The 23,914-nt window shown below is 39.6% G+C and overlaps 1 protein-coding gene across 4 annotated transcripts; it reads right to left on the bottom strand.

Moving 5' to 3' along the window:
• Positions 1–68: 68 nt before the first annotated feature.
• On the bottom strand, positions 69–21,011 carry LOC143293529 (cAMP-responsive element modulator-like). 4 transcript variants are annotated; one of them, XM_076604442.1, is made up of 7 exons: positions 20,874–21,011; positions 17,164–17,315; positions 15,821–15,906; positions 14,844–14,986; positions 13,071–13,226; positions 11,137–11,284; positions 69–9,035 (listed from the first exon to the last, which is right to left on the bottom strand). In XM_076604442.1, the coding sequence occupies exons 2-7, from the start codon at positions 17,311–17,313 to the stop codon at positions 8,891–8,893; spliced, it is 828 nt and encodes a 275-aa protein (XP_076460557.1). In that variant the 5' UTR covers positions 17,314–17,315; positions 20,874–21,011; the 3' UTR covers positions 69–8,890. The 4 variants fall into 4 exon arrangements, with proteins under 4 accessions (XP_076460557.1, XP_076460556.1, XP_076460559.1 ...); XM_076604441.1 differs by lacking the exon at positions 20,874–21,011 and adding an exon at positions 20,712–20,861; XM_076604444.1 differs by lacking the exon at positions 17,164–17,315 and having other exon boundaries at positions 20,874–20,990.
• Positions 21,012–23,914: the final 2,903 nt, after the last annotated feature.

Here is a 23,914-nt window from a genome sequence, read left to right as displayed (position 1 = left end):
TTTCATTTTCAGTCAAAAGATTCATTCTTTCAAGCCATCCATACTGCACCAGTGAAAATCAAGACAGGTTTACTCTGTCACAGTGTATTTTAATGTAACAACAAAAAGTTTTCAACAATGAATTGCAACAGAAAACCAACACTAAACAATTTCTACACTTTATCTTTCATGGGAGGGAACCCAACAAACAAGCAAAACAATGCCAGTAATGAAAACCATGCTCTGCTCTATGAAATCTCTTCACTCACTATATCAAAGTAATCCAAGCTCCCTAACTTTGTGTCCACAGAGCCTACACAAACAAGTGTAAAACTTAATTCATTCACAGTGCATCTTCTTGGTGTCTTAAGTCCACTAGGAGGATGGGTGGAGGTGGAGGGGAGACAAGAACTCTATCACAATACAATCTTCCAAGAAAAAAATATTAACCTTTTCATTACAACTGGCTAAGAGCGGACCAGGCAAGACGGGTTGTCTTTTCGCAGTTAGCCGCGCGAAATTTGGCCGAGCAGAGCAAACCGACAGGCCTAGTTTGCATCAGTTTGACATGTTAAGTATATTATCACCAAACATGGAGTATAATACAAACTCCTCCTATTACTTCAATCAACTAGTCATTCCACTTATCTCTTTTTGTTTCCTGATAATTGGCATGTGGGAAGTATGACACTGCCAAACAAGAGTTTTGTTGTAAAAGTTAAAACACATGACCATGGAAATGGCCACCAAAGCATCTCACCTGGAACTGAAAACAGTACTGCGGTCAGTGTCTGGTGACCAGACATGCCAAGAGGGGGCCAATAGTCAACTGCACTTCTGTCTCTCATGAAGGAGTTTGACCTGACATTGTTGCTATAAGTCCAGCTGACCACACAGGGCCATATCAGGACTACCAATACACTTTATTTAAAAAAAAAATAAAAAATCAACAGCATTAAACAAAAACCTGTCAGATTTAGAGAAAAACAACAACAAAAACACCTGCAAATCAACACAGTTCATGACTACTATCTTTATTAAACATCATGGAGTTGAGCCTTGCTGAGACTGAAACAGTTTATTTCCGCATGATAGTGGATACATGTAGTACAAGCCTGTCTGTAACTGTTAGAACTATGGCCTTGTGTGGTCAGTCAGCTGGGTGGTGTAACTATACAAAACAAAGAAAGATAAATATCTGCAAGAACAGGTGATTTTGTTTCACAATCTTTTAAACAGGACTGAAATGGTATCTGTTTCATCATGAAGGATGTAACACAACTGTAAGAACTATGGCCAAGTGCTGTTGGTCAGGTGGGCAATAGGCAACAAAGATACATGTCTGTGAGAACAGATAATTTTGTTTCACAAACTTTCAACTTGCCACAAAGGTGCTAACGATCATCTTGTCACCATGACGATGATAACATTTGTTTATAGTCCAGCCACTCACACAGGGCCATATCAGGACTGCCCAACTAAATAAACAGTAAAATAAAAAGTAAAACACAAAACTTGTCACATCTGGAGGGGAAAAAAAGACTACCAACAAACCAACCAAAGTTCACAGTTACAGAAATTAATTGAGAGGATTCATTAGAGCAATGAACTGTGGCATGTGTGATTCATGTTCAGAGACATGTGACTTGCTAGTCACACACAGACACATACAGCGAGTTTTGTTATCAGCAAGTGTCAAATGTTTGGTTCAGTATGAATTAGGTGAAATAAATTCACTTGAAGATAACTGAGGTTGTCTTTTTAAAAAAAACTCTCTTTCCCCTTTACCTACAGGGTGAGAAAACAGAAACGAAAGAATTACTACGCCACTGCTTAGGCACTCCAGTGTTTCAAAATTATGAAGAAAGACATCACTATTCATCATAATCATACCACAGTTTAGGCACTAGTGTTACAACCTGACTCAATTGCTTGCCCCATGCACCACCTCAGATCTATTCTAATTTAATTATCATTTTTAGATAAAAAAAAAAAAAAAATCAAATATTGATACATTATCCAGTTCCTGGCAGTCTCACCAAAACGACGGCTTGTGGCTTTAAAGAATGATATAAACAATGATAACAATAACAAAGCAACTATCTTACTTCAACCTATCTTACTTCAGCATTTTAAACAATAAAATTGCTGGCGCAGCTTTGAGGAAACCAAAAGGATAAGTGTAAAAGAAATATTTAGAAGTATGAACAAGAAATCCAAACACAAACACACACACTGACATACATACGTTTTGATGCAGGTATTCATTTGTTCTGACAAATTTCCATACAACACTGATCACACAAACAGATCCTTGTTCTGCTATCTCCCTCTCAAACATGAAAAAGCAGACAATGGTAATGAATATATATGGTGACCTACTGGTCAACCCAATGGAATTCAACAGATTGTAAATACGGGTAAGTGGTCACTTCTTCAACACAGGTATCTGGTTAAAACAACAACAGCTACTGATCAAATAAGTCTTAACTGAATTTTTTTTTTTCAACAGGCATGTTAAATCAACATTTGGGGGATCAAAAAGAATGCAGATTAGATTATTTACACTTTTGCATGAACTGCAAAATACGAGATCTTCTTTTTGCTATTGTTGGTACACCACATGTAACAAGAAAGACATTTGTCATGTGTGTGTGTGTGTGTGTGTGTGAGACAATGCAAACCACCAGAGGAACTTTTTCATTTTCCCATATTAATTTAGAGTCAACAACTCTAAATAAAAATAAAACAAAATAAGTAATGATCTTATTTTCTTGTAAAAGGTAAGTTCCTTTTTGATATGTCATAGCAAGGCAAAAACAGCTTGGTGCGGGAAATAGAAGCAGCCTCATATAGTAAATAGATGTGGAATGAACAATCAGCGTAGAAAGACCAGAGTATTTTGGGGACCATCTGTTGATTCTCGCCTAGTCAAATATGGTGTTCATCTCATTTTTCAGCGAAAGGCCACAAAACAAACGATGTTTCATTACTTTTCAACCACAGCAGATTTCTCAACGGGAATTCTTTGCAGCTCTCCCCTCTGACAGTACATCGCTATAATCTGAAGCCACTTAGTTTTCTTTCTCTGTGAATTGGTCTAAGGTTGTGAGGTTTTTAAACTTCATAGTTCTTTGGTTGTGATGTATTTGAATTTCTTCGGTCTATGGATGTGAAGCATTTAGATTTCTTCGGTCTATGGCTGCAAGGTATTTCACCAGTTGGGCGTTTGTTGAACAATGTTGTAATCCGCTCTACTCCAACAGTTTAAAGTTTATTAAACTTGAGGTGGTAGGAACCTGCTCTGTGACCCCAGCCCACTGAACTCAGAAGGACAAGACTTCAGTGCTGAAGAACAGAAGACAAAACGGTTTGGACACAACTGATGAACCAGGGGAAGATCTGGACTTGGAAGGCACTGGTTGATTCCTCATCAGTTCACTTTTCAATGCTTCAGTTTCAGTCTCAAAGCAAGCATGTATGCTACACATCTGCTTCAGAAAAGAGAAAAGAAAAAAACAAAGAGCAGATGCCTGATCTATCTGTATAAATCAATACGCTGGACAGCTCTTAACAGCCTACCCTAGGTTTCTGTAAAACATGAACACAAAATTAAATAAATAAATAAATACATTGAAATATTCATCTGCAAACAGGTTTCAACTTGGAATCTGACGAAGAAAGTTTTCCATGAACAATGACTTTAAAAGCTTGACACCTATAAGTACAAGAAAAACTGGATTGTTTTGCATAATGCACCCTCAAGAATGAAATAACTGTTCAATAGTTGCTTGCTTAAAATTTGTAAATGAATGTTTGATTTTAACATTGTCAGTATTTCATAAACTGTTTTTTAAAGTGTTTATTAAATTTTGTAAATGTTGTAAACATTCAATAAGAATAACCCCACAACTGATGTAGTATTATTTGTAACTCACGATTAATCTGCTGTATTGTAAATAGTGGTCATTGTTGAGTACAAGTATTCTGTAAGGGAAAAAAGCTTATACTGACATGAAAATGTCAGTTTTAAATGGCTTAGATAAAACACTAATACCATAGTAATAATATCAGTGAAGAATTTGAGAAATTTGAAAAGAAACACATGTGAAGGCCCTACTACTCAAATTATTTCTGGAAGGGACAGAATATTTTCCATTTTTCAGTAAAGTAAGGGATACTTTCAACATATTTCAGGAAAGGAAGCTGAAACTATCTATTCAAAGGAAGCTGAAACAATCATTATTTGGGGAATACCTGCAAACCCCAGTCTATTCTCTCACTCACTCACTCTATTTGCAGTTTTAGCACGACAAACCAAACATCCTCTTGTTGAAATCAGTTGATAAGTGACATACATTTTTATCTCCAAGCCTACAATTTTTTTTAATTATTTATTTTTTTTTATATATAGTAGGCAATTTATGGCACACTGAGATTTCTGATTGTATATGCACCCCCTTCCCCATCACACCCCCCCCTCCCCAACCAATGCCCCTTTTCTTCTTTTATATTTTCAGATTGTAGTCTTTGCCCTGATGGTAAAATAAGATACAAGAGGTAAATCTTGCTCTCTGTTTTATCCACTGCAACATGAAATTGTCATTCCCCGTCTTGGACAGAAGTGAACCACAATGAAGAAACCAGAGATCACAAAGCCTCTCACTTGTGGATAATAATTATGAGGTATTCATATTTACTAAAATTACACATCTTAACTTGTGTTTCTGTACATTTTGAACTGTGCCGCTATTGATTTCTGATTGATACAATCTTCCAAAACTATAGAGGACTTTATTTGTAGCTGTAGTTTTGATACATGACAAGAGAACTTACAGGTTACATGTAAAATGATGTTCAATCTCAATTCTACATTATACCACACTAGACTGACAATGCTCAATTCTGCATTTTACCACATTTGACTGCAATGGTTTCCTTGATTACTAATATACTGACTAAAAGTGTGATCTTGAATTTGTTAAAAGATAGGATTATAAGCAACAGCTTAAAATTTTTAACATAAATGGTCATCTGCAAAGAATCATTCCAAAATATGCACACTCACTCAAACATAGAAACACAAATGTAGATTCTATTCCCATGCAGAAACCATAGTAATTTAACCCGGTTTCATCCCTGCCATGATTTGTTACTCTAATCTCTCTCTTTTAATAATGTATCATTATTTTTTTTTCTCAAGCCACACACCTGTCTACTATCCCCAATAAGTTCTCCACCCAGGCTTGCAGGAAAAGTGTGGTAGAAATTTGATGTTTGCCATACAGGGGTATCACCTACGGCCATTTTAATGGGAGGTGGGGGAGAGGGGTATTCATCTGCTCCACACCAAAAGAGAGGGATGTCCCCCATCAATCTTAACAGTAGTTTTGCAGTTAGAACTAGACCTCCTGACATTCTGCAACCCAAGGACTGATTTATGTGTAATACCTAGTTTCGCTTAAAAACAAAAAAAGTGAATATTTCCATGCTACGGTGGGCATGTTTGGCTTTACTTATCACTCAGTTGTATAATCAGTCGTCCTTAAGTCCCTTGGGATCCCTGAGGATTTTTGAAATCCCTGTGAATACAGTGTGTACAGTGTGATATATATGCATTTGGTTATGACACTGGATCACTTGTCAAACATTGGTTAAAAAAAAAAAAAAAAAAGGGACAAGAAATTCCATGTCCACTACAATAATCAAAACCAGACCAACATCCAGTCCAGAAGCTGATGAAAGTTTTGTTGAAAAACCAAAATAATCAATGATGACTTTAATGTTTTATTGTTAACTTTTGATCTCACACACAACTTTTATCATTTCGCAGATGACTGGAATAAGTGGAAAGGTGTCATTTTTTATATAACTCCCCTTCTACCAAGTTTGGTTCTAGACTTCTACAATACTTGTGACTAGTAAGAAAAAAACAAACTTTAAAACATACATACAATTCGATGGGCACATGGACAACTGATACCAGGTGATCAAATACGTAGTTTATAGACTTACTATGTCTACACACATCAGTCCAAAATCTTCAACAGAGGATTCCCAACATCATAAAATGCCGATGTTTAAAAACACATGCTGCACCTGTGTATCACAATAAAGGTCAAAACAAGACAGCTATTTTCAACTGATCATCAAAACTAATAATGTCAACTTGGCCAAGTCATACTGATGCTTGTCAAAAGTTTGTGAGGAATCCCCATCTTCTCACATGACAGAAAACAAAACTGTACATGTAAAAAAAACTGTCAAGTGGTTTGCAAGAAATCAATAATCACAGACAAACACAGAACATACACACATCACCACCGTCTCTTGTCTAAACCATCTTAACAAGGGAGAAAAGAATGAACTGTGAAAACCATGAGGGGTAAATCTAAAAAATGAAATAAGGAATTTCTTGGCACTCTTGTGTAAAAGGATTTCTTCTAGTTCTGCTGTATTCTTTCGGCAAAGACTCCATCTACATGGTTGTTTCTGACCTAAGCACTATCAAAACACATTTCTCAGTCTGCATCTTTTCTGGCCAAAGTACTATTAAAACACATTTCTCAGTCTGTTGTTCTTGTTATTTTGTTGGTTTATTTATATAAATTTTACAATATACTCAACAAGAGTAAGAACTTAACAAAAAAAACAAACAAAAACGTGTCAAAAGGGCTTGTCACCATCTGTACATATACATCTTAAAATTGATACATTAAGCACTGAGAAGTATACATAACACAATGATACAATGATTAACTTTCTTTTATTCACTATTTTCAATTACATGTGCATATGACACAATATTAATTATCTACAATGATAAAACAAAGTGCAAACTGCACCTCTGAAAACATGCTAAAGTTTTAAGAAGGTGAACTCAAAAAATGAACAATTTCTAGCTGATAAAATATATTTGTTTGCTGATCATATGCTAAGTGACAGCAGAGTTATTTCCCCAGGTTTTCCATAAATTCAGTTCAAATGATCACTTCCGTCTATATTTTTTTTACGCATGTTTTTCATTTCCATGAGGCAAACCTGTTTTGTGGAGACCTAAAGCATAAACTGTGCACAAGTCATACCCACTGAAAGTATTTCACAGTTTGTGGTAAAGCACAGGCATCAAAAGCAAAGCAACACACAATCACTGACAGAATTAATGCTGAAAAGACAAAACCAAGAAAATGCAGCACACACCAAGACACTGTAGAAGTGAGAGTTCTAGCAACAGTGTAGCGTGTTGATTTTTTTTTAAAATGTATTAAAATTATGTATCTGTTTATTCAAAATAAACCCTGCATTCTTACTGCAATCTCAGGTGAACCATCTTTTAATACTGTTGAAAGAGATCCATGGGAAATTCTACCTCATCTATTGACAGATTATCTACCTCATCTATTGACAGATTATCATCAATCATGTTGTATGGTTGTCTGGTAAACCTCTGCCAAATGTATGTGAACGCCTGAGAAGTATAAATACTTTTGGATTGTGTTTACATGAGATTCACATTGAGTGTAAATGTACAAACTATAACATTTTTTTGTTGAAAATATGAAGGCATCTTCCCTTGTTTCCCTGCCAAAGAACATGCTCCGTGCTATGCATATTTGTCGCCGTCTGTGTCTTCCTATCTTTGTTGTCAACTGATACTGAAAATTTTCTGCGGACTCTTTTTCACACAGAAATGCTGTATGTGTCACAGTCATTGCTTGCATTTTCTCTACTGTCATAGAACCATGCTGTTTGTAAGTTGCATTCCATCTCTATCACCAAAGCAGAAGAAAAGTTTTTGTTAACTCTCCTTCACACAAAAACGTTGCATGCCTTACTGTCTTTGTCTTTGTTAGCATTCTCCCTACAGTGATAGAACCCTGCTGATTCTCTGTTCAATCCCATCTTCGTTGCCAATGCCAAAGAAAAGTTTCTGCTCTCTTTTTCAATCTAGTAACTTTTCTCTCTGCAGTGTCAGAACTGTGCCAAGTCTTTGGTCAGAGGACAGGGAGGTAGATGGGAAGGAAAGGGGCACAACTGGTGAGCAATTCAAGGGGAGAAAACACTGGGTTGAGTTCCAAAAGGCTTGACTGATTAAAGCAAGTCACCTTATGCAGCAACTCACCGGTGCAGTGTGCTGTGTTTCGGGACACAAAGTGAAAGTCAAGACAACAGTGAACGCTAACAATGAATAATATCTCAAAATCAGCTGTGTCTATAGTAGAAGACCAAACCACAAAACACAATGAACGAATGACCTATTACTGGTGAAATGTTCGATTGAAATCCAGCTGGTGGTAGAAAAAGATAAATCCCTGTACAAAAAAATCACGGAAACGGACACAAAGCACTTTGTGGATAGGTGGGAAAGACAGGTGTCAGACATCATAACAACAACCAGTAGAAGAGACCAAACACAAAACAAGTTCAAGTTCAAATGTAGGGCAATGTCCAACCCAGGTCCCCTAGTGTTTTAACACCGGTCAACAACACACAGCAACATCTTCTTTGTCACTCTTCGTCTTGTCTCCAAAGGCAGATGGTCAAGTCTTCCGACAACACTGGTTTAAAAAAAAAAAAAAAAATGCAATGAAAAAACAAAAAACAAAAAAAAAATGGGTGGGTGGTGGTGCTTCCAGATCAATAGAACATTGTCTGTGGCATGCACAAAATCACCAGCGTGCTGTCCAGAGCGCTAGTCCTTTCCAAAGCTGCCTCACCTCCCAGTATCCTGGCTTTGCTGCATGGCGCAGTGTCTGGCTGCTGTGCGACCAGCTCGCTCTGACCAAAATAGGTGTCGTGAAGGATGGCAGTTCCCCAATAATACAAGAGCAGCCCACAGGCAGACTGCTCTTTGACGGGGTGGACTGGAGGGCAAGGGGAGCAGAGAGAGAGAAAGGGGGGTGGGTGGAGCTCATCCCTCTTTCTGACAGTAGAGTTCTTTCAGGGCTTTCAGCTCCTCTATCAGTGTCTTGTTCTGGTTCTCCAGCACCGCCACCCGGTTCTCCAAACACTTCACATACTCCTTCTTCTTCCGGCGGCACTCCCTGGCAGCCTCCCTGCACACGACACAACACAGTGCAGCCATTCAGCTGTGGTGCTTCTCTGCACACACCATTGTTGACAGTGAACACAACACACAACACAGTGCAGACATTCAGTTGTGTGATGCTTCTCTGCACACACCATTGCTGGCAGTGAACATGACACAACACAGTGCAGCCATTCAGCTGTGGTGCTTCTCTGCACACACCATTGTTGGCAGTGAACACAACACACAACACAGTGCAGACATTCAGTTGTGTGATGCTTCTCTGCACACACCATTGTTGGCAGTGAACACAACACACAACACAGTGCAGACATTCAGTTGTGTGGTGTTTCTCTGCACACACCATTGTTGGCAGTGAACACAACACACACCACAGTACAGTCATTCAGTTGTGTTTCTCTGCACACACCATTGTTGGCAGTGAACACAACACAGTACATTCAGTTGTATGGTGCTTCTCTGCACACACCATTGTTGGCAGTGAACACAACAACACAGTACAGCCATTCAGTTGTGCGGTGCTTCTCTGCACACACCATTGTTGGCAGTGAACATGACACAACACAGTACAGACATTCAGCTGTGGTGCTTCTCTGCACATACCATTGTTGGCAGTGAACACAACACACAACACAGTGCAGACATTCAGTTGTGTGATGCTTCTCTGCACACACCATTGTTCGCAGTGAACACAACACAGTACAGTCATTTAGTTGTGTGGTGCTTGCACACACCATTGTTGGCAGTGAACATGACACACAACACAGTACAGCCATTCAGCTGTTGCTTCTCTGCACACACCATCATTGGCAGTGACTGAACACTGGCTTTGGTCGTAAACAAAATGCATCATAGCATGTCAACTGTCTCATGTCTGTCTCTGTCATTGTGTGTAAAGAAAATGAAAGTCTACTTATTATCATCTCATAATCAGAAATTACGATTACAATGCAGACTCACGGAAATCACTTACGTTTATTATAACATGTCAGGTACTGTAAAATATTCATAAATAATTACACAATTCATCTCCAATAAGCACTCATTCTGCTTACATTTGATTCAAATACTTTGACGTTTCACCCATATTGATTCAAATACTTTAGCTTTATCATGCACAGTCTTACCACCATGCATATTCATTTCATTTCACTTCTCATGCAATTTACTGTCAGCGATGTGAAAAGCCGCGGCACCTCTTACCAAACCTACGCATATCTGGCTTGCAGTTCTATAGTTTTCATGGACTGGATTACAAGCTCTTTTTTTTTCTTTTTCTTTTTAAAACAAAACTGTTCAACATCACTCTGCAGTCTTTGACAAAACACCAGTTTCTAGTGACTTTTGAAACAAGTAAGTGTTAGGGAACAGAGAAAACCGTATTCGGATTTAAACCATTCATTTTCATCCTGGCAGCAGAAAAATGAACACCCCCTAATCTGAAATGGTGGCATGGACTGCAGACTTAAGCACAACGACAACCTTTTCCAGTAACTCTGTGGATGCTGTTTTTCATTCTCTGGTGTAATCCGGCTACCCATATAGTCAATCGAGAGATCTGAAATGACTGTTGTCAATCACCCTCATCCATCTGTCACTCCACCAACCAAGCAGCACGAAACAGAGTGAACAGTGTTCTATTTAATCTTTTTTTTTCTCTTTTTTTTTTTTTAACTTTAAAAGACCAAATGCCAAAACTTTCAAATGTCAGGAGCATACATGAAATGCATGCCATTTTGACCACTGACAGTTTGATTACAAAGAGTCTTACGATGAACCTTCCACAAAAGACCATTTTACTTAAAATTCATTTTCAGGTGGTATATTTTGAAGCTGTGCTTTATCACTGACAGAAACAATATATATCTTTCTGCTTTCAGTAACTTACAAGCCAAATTTAAAACTGGGGTCAATCTTTTTTTTTTTTTTTTTTTTTTTTTTTTTTTTTTATTTTTTTAAAGATTTCTAAGGACTTAAAAAAGGCATGCAATTTCTTTTTAAAATTCTTTAATCAAAACCTGTATAAACCGTAATGGATTCATACCAATGATCCCACAAACTTTCCCACAACCAACCAACCAGCATGCAACAGATGGCCCTGGCTATACCTGTTTTTGAGCAGTCTGAGCTCTCTCTTGCGTGACCCTTCCTCTGAGATGTGCTGTGGGCTGGACAGAGGACTGTCGGCCGAGGCCATGACTACCCCCTGGGGAAGGGAGGTGGCTATCTGGTAGGCCTGCACGTTGCTTCCTCCAACTGCACACAGTGTATTGTATTACTCTTTTTTTGTCACAACAGATTGTGTGAATGTTGGGCTGCTCTCCCCAGTGAGAGCGCATCGCTACACTGAGAGCGCCACCCATTTTGGGTATTTTTTTCCTGCCTGCAGTTGTGTTTTTGGGTGTTTTTTTTATTATTAGTTTTCCTATCAAAGTGGATTTTTCTACAGAATTTTGCCAGGGACAACCCTTTTGTTGCCATGGTTCTTTTACATGCACTAAATGCATGCTGCACATGGGGCCTCAGTTTATCATATCATCCGAATGACTAGTGTCTAGACCATCACTCAAGGTCCAGTTGAGGAGAAAATACTGGCGACTGTGCCGGGAACTGAACCAGTGAACTCAGATTCTCCACACCATTATGGTACCTATTGTACTGTATTATTTTTTGGTCACAACAGAGATTTCTCTGTGTGAAATTCAGGCTTCTCTCTCTCCCCTACAGTGAGTGCAATGCCATTGTGCAGTCTTTTTTCTACTACTAAAGAGGATTTTTCTACTGAAATTTGCCCAGCATAACCCTTCAGTTGCCATGGGTTAAGTGTGCTTAGTGTATGCTGAATGCGGGACCTTGGTTTATCGTCTCATCCAAAGACTAGCACCTAGACCGCCACTCAAGCTCTTGAGGGGGAGTAAAAATCCTAGTTCATGTGAAATTCACACTCATGGACACTTGCTTTCTAGCTAGGCGCATTACCACAAGGTCACTCCTCTCAGCCCCAACAATGTGCGACAGTTGTAAAGACAGCAGTGCTTGTAATAGTATGTAAAAAAAACAAACAAAAAAAACTGTTCGATGAACTGCGTGAAAATGAAGGGAATGTATGTGAGCATGTGTGTGTATGTGTGTGTATACGTGTGTGTGTGTGTGTGTGTGTGTGTGTGTCTTAGTATCCTGTGAAATTAAAAGAAAGAAAAAAAAAAGCACTTTCAAATTATACAACCCATATTGGCAGGTTCTTTTACCACCAGTCAAATGACATCACGTCCTTTTCCCACACTGGCATGTTGTGCTACCTTCCCAATGTTTTCTTTAATAGTGTCAAAAGCTCCTCAGATCATGAACCTTTACCAAACTATTTCTGGTCATTACAGCAATATACCATCTCATTTTTTTTTTTCAGACACAAACTGACATTGACAGAGAATTCTTTGACTTAATCATCATTTAGACATTGTGATGCATGATACATATGATGAGTGTTGTATGGTATTTTTGTGTGCATGTATATAAAAATTAGTGCTTGTGTGGCTAGGTAATGCACATACGTTTTCTCTTTAATGTTAAAATATTTGTTTTTCACATCAGATTTTATACTGCACAGAGCAGTTGAACATGTTTTATATGGAAAGGCGATATAAAAGCCAAATTAAATTATTAGAGAGAGTGTGCAGGCCTGCTTTTGTCGGATTTTTGTCAGGGTTCCCAAGTTATTTTTTAGTGAGAGCCACGTGCGCATGCACATCTCCATTTCACTAGATATATTTGGCTTTATAATTACACCCATTATTTACTTTAGTCTTCTATGTTTACTTTGAGCGTGTTTCTTGTCATATATCTGCCATTATGTATTCAAACCCATCCATTTATAAACTCTGCCGAAACGTTGTCCAAACAAAAGCAGTGCAAACTCAGAGAAGCCAGTTACAGTGGTGGGCTGCACATGTTGTCATATAACCTACTTCTCGCTCTGCGAGCGACCAAAAATCCACCACGAAAACGGGCTGCATACACTCCCTATTTTGATTAATGCTCTCACCAGGAATATAAAACTGTCCATCGGGGCCCTGGGTGTACTGGATGATGGTAGCACCCCCTCCCCCTGTGGAGGAGGCGGAGGTGGGACTGGAATTGGTCATGGTCAGCGTCTGCAGGCCCTGCGTCACTGGGGTGCCATCCGGCAACTGTAGGGTCCCTGTTGTATGGACAGTCAACACAGACATGTAATGTCACCTCTCATTACTGTAAGGTCCCTGTTGTACAGACAGAGTCAACACAGACATGCAACTTCTCTCTTGTTACCGTAGGGTCCCTGTTTTATGAACAGTCAACACAGACATGTTACCTCTCTCTTGTTACTGTAGGGTCCCTGCTGGAAAGACAGAGTCAGGAAAGACAGTCATCAAATATGTTACTGTAGGGTCCCTGTTGTACAGAGTCAACATGTTACTTTTCTCGAGTCACTGTAGGGTCCCTGTTGTACAAAGTCCTCACAGACATGTTACTTCTCTCTTGCTACAGTAGGGTCCCTGTTGTATAGACAGCCATCACAAACATGTTACTTCTCTCTTGTTACTGTAGGGTCCCTGTTGTACAGACAGAGTCAACACAGACATGTTACCTCTGTATTATTACTGTAGGGTCCCTGTTGTACAATCAACACAGACATGTTACTTCTCTCTAGTTACTTTAGGGTTCCTGTTGTATAGTCACTAATGACAACATACCTCTCTCTTGTTACTGTTGGGTTCCTGTTATATATATATTCAACACAGACAGGTAAACTGTCTATATTTACTGTGAGGTTCCTGTTGTAAAGAGTCAACATGGACATGGCACCTGTCTTCAGTTACTATGGGGTTCCTGTTGTATTTAAACACAGACATGTTACCTGTCTCTGATTTCTGTTTCAGTTGTACAGGGTCAACATGCATGTAATCTGTCTCTAGTTACTGTGGGGTCCCTGTTGTTCAGTCAACAGACATGTGACCTGTCTCCAGTTACTGCAGGGTTCCTGTTGTATAGATTCAACATAGACATGTGACTCTCTCTCATTACAGTTGAAAAAAGGTCACTACGATACAGTGTAATGAACAAAGTTATCAACCTCGAGTTACAGTTAAGCAGTTCAAACAAGACACATGATTAGTGCAACAAGTTACAGTTCATAATGATTAAGTGGAGTAAAGTGGACCCACTAATGTGGACTCAGGCAAGGGTCTAATTCTTGTCCTGTGCAAATTGCTATTCCACCGAAGTGGAAAATTTGAAAGTAGCTGCAGTTAGTAGCCTCTCTTAGTGCATTATCTCCTTTCTGTTTATGTATGCAGCATCCTCTTTGATAAAAAGAGACAAGAAAGTGATATGTTTCAACATGGGGGTCTTTTCCAAACTAATCCAACATTCACCATGCCATTCAGTAAATGCACTGATTTTTGTTGGTGTTTGTTTTTGTTTGTATGCTTTGCTGTTTTGGCTGCTTAAGGATCAGAAACAAATTGCTCCATCATCCTATTTTGTCTTGAAATTCAACATTATGTTCTCCGTCAATCAGGCAGGTATAGCCCTTTCATTTTTACTGCTTTGTTTGTGTGGGTTTTTTGGAGGCTTTTCTGGCATTTTGGGGGGCTGAAGGTGTCCTCATGAAACCTCAGTGCTATCTAACTCCCCTTGCATTCTCTCCAGCCACAGCCAAACACTAGTACTAGTTTCTCTGTAAAATATGTGAATGAAAAAGGGTTAAAACCACAGTGCCATGAAGCACAATTCAACGGCTTCACCACAATACTAAAACAGCAAATGAACTACTGACCAAGATCTCCCTGCTGATAGTGTACAGAGTTAGCCGAACTGGTGAGGTTCTGAGCAACTTCTGAATCTCCGTCTTGACTATGGCTGCTGTTGGAGTCTTCGTCCATGTTATTCACTGGTGATGATAAGTCATTCAAAATCTTCCTGTGAAAAACAGCGACAAAAGAAAGTCATGTTTCAAGACTGAATCAATAAGCACAAATTTAAAAGTGGATTTTGTTGTCCGCACCCCCCCCCCATGCCCCCCCCCCATAATAATAACTTTGGGTTTTTCTCCCAAGTATTTAGTTAAAAGTCTTTTTAAAAGCAACTGAAAAACAAAATATTTTGATCTCTATAAAGTGTACCCATATTGACATGTGCACAACTTGTCAAAATGCTCCAGTGATATATATTCTCTCGTCCCTCTATTATCTATGATTCTCTCTCTCTCTCATACACGCAAACTCAGTGGCATTTGATAAAGAATTATTACCTATGGTGTGAAAATGGATGGTGTAAAACGGTTTTAGTAAAAGGCTGACTACCATCTTCAACAGTACTTGTCAGATCAAATACAGTTAAAACAACTGTGATAACAATGTGCATGTTATGTCATTTTTTTCCTTTATGATTATCTACTTTTCCTGCACTCAACACTTCTCATTATTTTATTTTTTTTTATTAAAAAAAAAAAATAATAATAATAATTAAAAAAAAAAAAAATATATATATATATATATATATACACTAAGTCAAAATACCTTTCTCACATTCTTTCATGTTATTACAATTAATGTGTTTGTAAAGAATGAAAAAAAAGAAAAAAAAAGACCCCCCCCCCCCCCCCCCCCCCAAAAAGTTCTTAAAATAAATTGTTTATTTTAAACATAATTTGTTTTCTGAAAACAGTGTCCTTCACGGAGACATGAGGCTGATACACTTTTTTCCCCCTCTTTTCTCTCACATTCACATCCACATTACATATGAAAAACTTACCGATATGAAGGACGTCGTGCAAGAAAATCTCTTCTTTTTTTCGCTGCTGAGTCTTCTGCAGATAAATCTTCATCAACACTGGCAACCTGTGCAGAGAACAGACAACAAATTTATGACTCATCTCCTCTCACCGTATGCTCCCTTCTCTCCTACTTTAATGATAATAATTCATCTGAAACTAGTGAAAGGAAAAAAAGACATTTCAAAGAATTTAATCAAACAAAACTTGAAATCAGAACTTGAAATCTGATCACAGACATCTGTTAAAAAATTCAACCAGGTACAGATTTTAAAACTGTGTCTATAGATGCATAGCAATCAGTTAACCCTAACAGATTTAATGTTTTAAGTATAAAAAAATAAGTTGGGTTTCTTTAAAGAACAAAGCAGGTAATCTGGTACAAGTACAGTCGGCCAGATAGCAAATGCAGAGCAAAATCAGCTATTTTCAACCATGATCAACTGGTCAAATAAGTCTGGTGTTGGGCTTTTTATGTTATTTTTCATCCAGTTCATTCACATAATATATCCAAGGCATGGTGTTGGCAGCTGGGGCAAAATAAATCAGCAAAGTTTATTGCTGGATAGATCTCCCCATTCATCACTAGAAAAAAATCATAGACGTCCAAAGATCATGGCTCTATGTACTTTTCCAATCAACACACTGAGGTTTCGTGTGCATCAAAAGAAAATGCCTGACTATATTTCAGATGAAATAAAAACATCTGAAAACTGAAGTCATATATCTGAAAACTGAACACCCACAAAGTTGGCAAATGCTTTGCTTGGTGTCACCATGATCATTTAATGAAAAATAGCAACTATATTTGTTGATGTGATATAAATCTCTGGCACTACCAGAGATATATTTTTGTCTCCATCAATTTTTTAATCAATATGACCTTTATTAAACAAAGAGAGAAAAAAAACTAGAGAAACAAAATATGTTAGATTACAATAGATAGTCCAGATGAGCAAGAGCGAACCTTAAAACTTTGGTTGAAGCTGAGAGGATGGGAAAAGAATAACAAACTGACAACAAAAAGAGCAAATATTTACTATGTGCTTTAAGACAACGTACCATCGTTTGCCGTTTCATTATCCACTTTTACAAAACATCATTGACCCACTCCACACTCATCTCCCGCCCCCTCCTTCAACATTTCTTCCCATGCACATGTGTCAGAATGCACCTCTGAAGGCTATGTGTCAAAGAGTGTCTTCGAGGGCGTAGGCGTCAAAATAAGTCACTGTGGGCATTGGTGTCAAAAGCATGTCCTCTTGGGCATCTTTTCCCAGTCAGAATACATGGTGGGAAGTTCAGAAGGGACAAGCGTTCTTACCCTGACCACCTGAATAGTCTGCACCGCCCCAGTGCCCTCGGCAGTATGAATGACTGAAGGCTGGCTGGAGGGGATCACAGACTGAACCTGAACCACTGTCACTCCCTGATTCCCACTGTCAACGTCTCCTGATGCATTGCCCTCAGACATTTCTGCACAGTCAAAGGAGTTCTCATGCAGTTCAAAAATAGCCAGCTCACTGATACCAGCCTGCCTACACTTGTCACCCTCAAGACCACACAGACAGAAGTGAGAATACAATCTGAACAAAAATAAAAACAAAACTGTTAAAAAACTTCAAAAGGACCGGAATCAGCTAAGAGCAAGCCATAACCAGGCATCCGGACTGAAAATTTGCCTGTAACTTTGGGAGTTATTTTCTAAATTGTGTGCGTTTCTGCATTTCTGCAGACCTGACATGTACAAGTTAATCATGTCACAAAACAAACAAACAAACACAGATGTCCTATAGATGCCTTTTATTGCAAAACCAAGGACAGCACAACAGCGTATGGCAGACAAAAACCAAGCCATTCAAACAACAGGAATTCCTTTCTCAGTTTCTGTTCAATAATCATAACTTAAACTAAAAATGGAAACTCAAAAAAACCATCACAATTCTGCATACAAGACTGTATCATTTGCTGGGAGAGGGATGAGAGGAACAGATGGTCTACAGATGCAAATATTCTGCCTGAGAATAGGAATCAGTCACCTGCATCACCACATGCACAACAAAAATGGCACTAGACAATCACTGTCAGCGCCACTGGACTATAGATGACAACCCACATACTGTAGAGCTGTACAAAGCATACAATTTGCAGCCACAAACCGATTATCGACAAAACCGACATGTATACAGAAATAAGCTCTTGTCTACGGCACCATGGAAGACCTGTGGGTAACAGCTGTCTTCATCAGGGACACTGGAATGAACACCTCAAGGCGGCAAACAAGGAAGAAGCACATTCAAGACAAATCAATCTACTTATAAAACACAATTTTAACTAAAGGAGAATGCCATAGAGTGATAGTTAATCGTTCAAACAAAAAGTGAAGGCTTCTTTTTTTTCACCTTCCCTAATGCAGTAATAGCCTTCTGTGCCAACCTATATCCCTTTCAGACACCCAGCAACAGGAAGTGGAAAACAAAATAACATAAAACTGAGGTGACAATGACTTAATCAAATAAGAAGAGCAGGGCAATATTTTACACAAATTTTTCTGCAATTTCTGATGATGGATGAAAATGATAATGATGCAGTTATATGCTAAAATTAAGAAGAAAAAAAAAAATGTCACTGTTAGGGAAATCCATTCAAGTTTGAGACAGTGCACACAACATCCACATTTAAAAAAAAAAAAAAAAAAAAAAAAAAAGGATCCTACAACCGCCAAGTTCAAGAGATACCTGTTGACACTCACAGTGTTGCAGTGATGGTCAAGTAAAAATATGTGAATATCACTCTAAAAGATGAATGGGATAATCATGAAATGGATGACGCACAACTGTGATGCCTCTGTGATCTCAGTCTTCCCTTTAGTCTCCCTCTCCCCGCAACCCCCCTCCTTTTTAAAAAAAATGTTGTTGTTTCTATAACGTTAACTTGTACTGCTGTAGCACTCTTCATATGAACCAGCCACCGACTGGAAAATACAGCATGAATAATGGGGTTGAACCCACCTCAAATTAGCTAGTTAAAAAAAAAAAAAAAAAAAAAAAAAAACCCAAACCCCCCTGAATTAGTTTCTGTTCAATGTGTTCAAGAAGAATAGGTGTGTGTGTTTCATGGAAACAGAAATGACAATCTGTCAACAACAACAACAAAAACAAAAAAACAAAAAAAAAGGAATCCTTTCCACAGCTTTTTTTCCCCACTGCAACACATCATTGGTGGATGACAACGGACAAGATTATTTTTTCCTTCAAACATCAGAGGTTAAAAAATCAGCTCGTCTCAAGTCAGGCCAACAAAGTGGAAAGTAAAACAAAATAATCTGTTCTATCTACACAGAAGATGGCTGGAGAAAAAACAAAATTAACTGGTGATACCATGTGTTGGTTTCACACACTCTCAGATCGTTAATCTAAAAACTGTATGATGGATACATCATTACATCAATACATGTGACTAGTTTGATTTCAGTGTGAGAGGATCATGAGGACTGGGACCACACAACTGAGTGTCTTACTTGTAATAGGTTAATAATGATCAAGATATATATCCACATTTATAAATTATATGTGTTTCAGAACATTACTCAACCCCTCAGGTGGTATCTAGTGTACAATTCTTTTGTAAATTGTACAGATGACACCTTTCGATCTGTGTACCAATGGTAGCACTGTCATCATCCTCATATAGTCATAATAAAAATGCTGAAGTTCAGATTCCGTAGCTTCCCATGCCCTCGTTTCATGGTCATGATATGGCGGTCCCACTTTTCATTTCCTATCATCGTATCACTATCAACTTGCTTGGTTGCTGTACATAGTTTGTGTCAAAATTCTTGATGTTAGACATTCAGCTTGATGGACGGATGTAGTGGAAGTCTCCACTCAAGGAGAATGCACACTGACATTCAGTCTGGCTCTGCCACTAAGCAATTATTGTTGTCAGCCGGGGCTCAGTGGGTGGTGTCTTCTGTGTATGTTACAACAGAACAGATATAAATACTAGACCACCACTGAATACTGTCTGGTAAAAAATGTTTCAGACATGATAAATTAATACCAACCATACTGTAAAACTCCAAGTCCAAGTGCTACATAACACTATTGGAATTTCAACACATTAGTTTTGTATATTAACAGACAGTAAAATCATACCCTTGCCAATACTGGGTATAGAATTTTAACTCATATGTTAATAAACTGTCATTAAAAAAATCATCATTAAAAAATCAAAGACGCAAAACAGGCATCATCTGAACTTGTGCTTTGTAAGTTCATTAAATTCCATCCCTGATTAATACACAATCTTTGTCGAAATGACACGTTAATGTTATTATTAAGCTACAAGCAATATAAAAAAGTTAAACATGTTTTCAGTTTTTTAGTTATAAGGCAAAATTTTAAATGGTAAAATATTCAAGGAGTAACAGACTCATTAGGCTTTATGGTCATCATTTGGGTCCATAGTGACAGTGGCAATGATTATGTAATAAAAAAAAATCTATAAACACACATACACATACACAATGACTCACTGAATTCTCAGTTTGGTTGACTCACACACAAACAGATCATTCAACATGTATGTGTGTGTGTGTGTGTTTAGACTTTTTTCCCCCATTAGATAAAATGAGGTTTAACTTGTTCATATAAGTATCGATGTGTACATTTATGATCTTTCCTTCAAACAGTACAAACAACAACAAACATAACGCATCATCAGTTTCTCACACACTGACACGGTCACAGTATTTTACAGTAAGTTTTTGAAATGGGTAAAGCAGCCAAGGTTCAGAGGTTGCCTCCGAAAAGCAGTGCGCTCGAGTAACAACATGAATCGAAAAATTCTCACGTAAGTTAAGTTACTCACAGTCTTCGGCAATCAGTTCCTGAACTGAAACCCATTTTTGAAGTGAACCACTCGCAGAAAAAAAATCATTTGTTGAAGCGCAAAATCCTTGAAAAGTCAGGAAACACCGAATCTTTAGCGGGCACCATGCTGTTTGTTGTGATTCGTCGAGTGTGAACTTACCTGTTACGTACTTTTCGTCACCAACTTTTGCGGCAATCGGAGTGGATAAACTTGCAGAATACGTAGCCGCCACGTCAAAGCCAAACTATTGGCGTCACAAGGTTGAGCAAGCAAGGCAGCATTAGTTTTTTCTTTATTTTTCACCCGGATTATGTTCATCCGCGTCGAGAAACACGAGCTGTGATTGGTCAAAATGCGAAGTCTGACGTCATGAAATCTCGTGCTGACGTGAGCTCATTATCAAGGATAAAATTCGTCTGATACTTTCTATTTCATTTTCAAGTTATTACCATTTTTATGCAAGAAGCACCACGAGAACACCACATACATCCTAAGTGAAAGTCAAAAGGACAATTCATTCAATTTATTACTGGCTGCACGCCAATGTTTTACATGATTCTTTTTGTAGACGCGTAAGGTGCAAGCAGTAAACAAGCCATTACCAGCGGTCAAGGTGACAAATAACGACAAGAGTGCCAGGGCAAAAAGAAGGCAACATGCGGACTCTAAGCTCAGTTAAACGCTTTTGCGAACCACAAACTATCCAATAGACACATCAAAAAACTCCGGCATCACGTTGTGTCCTGAGCCCAACATAATACATAAGAACACGCGAGTTACGTATTATTGAATGAAATGCAGTTTCTCGTTTGTTTTGTCGTGCCGGATTACATCAGTATGATTTTTTTAAGGCGTTGCTAATGCAAATGGAGACATCTACATGTCAACTGAAGAGAAAACTTGTCAAACTGAATGAGTTCGAGCGAAGCCACTAACTTATCGCAAGCTGCTGTCACTGACACGCTATACAGCGGCGCAGTCGCGCCGGCGCGCGCGCATACTGGCACTCAGCTGACACACACACACACACACACACACACACTGACACATCAGTTCATGACAGACACACCGGCACTGACACTTTTTATGTTTTATCAAAAATCACTTTTGTGAAACATGATGTTACTCAGTGATAAACTGATATTAATGATCAACCGCCGGGCAGGCAACACACACACACACACACACATACTGACACACACACTGACATACACTAGACAATACATCACGTACCACACACACACACACACACACACACACACACACACCGGCGGGCCGTCATGGCGCACACACACCTGGCGGAATACGGTGATATTTTAGTCAGGTTTTTTTTTCCCCCTCAGTGATGTATTCAGTCGCCAGTAACCGTGAATGAATCGCCGGGGGTACCCTGTGCCCCCCCGGCCACCCCCCTTTCTCTCTCAGTCTCTCTCTCTCTCTCAGTCTCTCGATCTCAGTCTGTCTCCGTCACTGCCGAGCTCTCCGCTCTCGCCCTCCACTGAGGCCTCAGTTCAAGCTCACACACACACACCGCCGGACACACAGACGGACGGACAGACACCGGCCAGCACAGACACACACGCACACATCATCATCATCAGTGAGTCCGGCAGTCCGACTTTAATGTAACTTGAGCTTACTTCACTTTACTTTTTCCTTCCGCTTGTACCGGTGGGCGTCGCGGGGAGATACAGTTGTCTGTCTGCAACAAGGCGAGTGGCCTGGAGGAGGGACATCTCGTGGGCTCTGAGGGTGTCTGCCACTGAGTCGCTCCAGCGCCGTTTTGGTCTTCCTCTGGCTCTCCAGCCAGAGTATTTGGTGTTATATGCCCGAAGAGCTGGTTGGTTCAGAGGCATACGTGTGAGGTGTCCAAACCACTTGATCCTCTGTTGTTCTATGTGTTGTAGTACTGGTTTTGTTCCTACCATGTCTCGTATCACCTCATTCCTGATCTTGTCTCTCCTGGTCTTGTTCACTGCTTTTCTCAAGCATTTCATTTCACAGGTGACCAATTTTCTCTCGAGGCCTTTTGTTAAGGACCATGTCTGGCACTGGTATGTCAGTGAGCATTGGTAGGTAAATGGCGTTGATGAGTTTCGCCTTCAGTTGGTGCTCATGGGGATGCTGGGATGTTTCAGGAGAGGGGCGAGTTGGTAGCTGACTGCGTTGGCTTTCTGGCATCTGGTCTCTATTTCTCTGTCTAATTTGCCGCTTTCAGTGAAGATGCTGCCCAGGTACTTGAATTCGCTTGCTTGCTTCAGCTGGGTTCCATTGATGCTGATGTCCAATTTTTCTAGTCTCCTAGTGACGGTCATGACCTCGGTCTTACTGACGCTGATCTTCATGTTGTAGTTCTCGCAGCTTGTGTTGAGCTGGTCTGTGTGCTCTTGTAGCTGTGTCTTGTCGTTGCTCATCATTGCCTGGTCGTCGGCAAACATGAGTTCATTGAGTGCCTCAGGGTCTGGGTTGGCCTCCTTTGTAATCTGGTCCATGTAGATCACGAAGAGCAGAGGGGAGAGACTGCAGCCCTGCCTAACCCACGATGTTACTGGAAACCAGTCAGATGTTCCACTGGCGGTGCGGACTGCGCTCCTGCTGTTGACGTATATGGCTCGGATGTTGTCTAGCAGTTGCCCCTTGACGTCGTACTGCTCGAGGACCTTCCACAGCTTGTCTCTGTTGACTCGATCGAAGGCTTTTTCCTGATCCACGAATACGAGATGGAGATCTTGGTCGTATTCCATCGCCTTCTCACACAGTTGTCGGAGTGCAAAGATCGCATCGGTGCACCCTCTTCCTTTTCTGAAGCCGAACTGGGCGTCACTGAGGAGATGTTCTGTTTTCGCTCGAGTGCGCTGCTCCAGGATCTTTGCATACATTTTCCCTACGTGGCTGAGTAGTGATATGCCTCTGTAGGTGCTGCAGTTGTTCTTGCTGCCCTTCTTCTTCCATATTGGCACCGCTGTTGCATTTTGCCAGTCTTCTGGTACTTTTCTCTCCTCCCAAGCTTTCTGAAAGATGGTAGTGTGCCACTGTATTCCGGTTTCACCGCAGGCAAGGATGGCTTCAGTTGTAATGACATCGTCTCCTGCTGCCTTGCCTTTAGGACTGGTCCTCACTGCTTTTCTCACTTCACTCTCCAGGATGGTAGGTTCCGAGTGGTCTGGGTGGCTGAGGGTGAACCGGGACTGTTTGTCTTT

Source organism: Babylonia areolata, chromosome 19 (genome assembly GCF_041734735.1).
Source record: "Babylonia areolata isolate BAREFJ2019XMU chromosome 19, ASM4173473v1, whole genome shotgun sequence".
NCBI lineage: Eukaryota > Metazoa > Mollusca > Gastropoda > Neogastropoda > Buccinidae > Babylonia > Babylonia areolata.
Note: the sequence above shows the minus strand (reverse complement) of the source record. Positions and strands in the feature narration are given on the sequence as shown.

Excerpts from the sequence above, each read along its gene's own strand:
- LOC143293529 (XM_076604442.1), bottom strand. The coding sequence starts at position 17,313 with ATGTCTGAGGGCAATGCATCAGGAGACGTTGACAGTGGGAATCAGGGA. Across the intron at positions 14,987-15,820 it reads GCACGACGTCCTTCATATCG|GAAGATTTTGAATGACTTAT; the intron begins GTAAGTTTTTCA and ends TGTTTTTCACAG. Across the intron at positions 13,227-14,843 it reads CTATCAGCAGGGAGATCTTG|GGACCCTACAGTTGCCGGAT; the intron begins GTCAGTAGTTCA and ends TCCATACAACAG.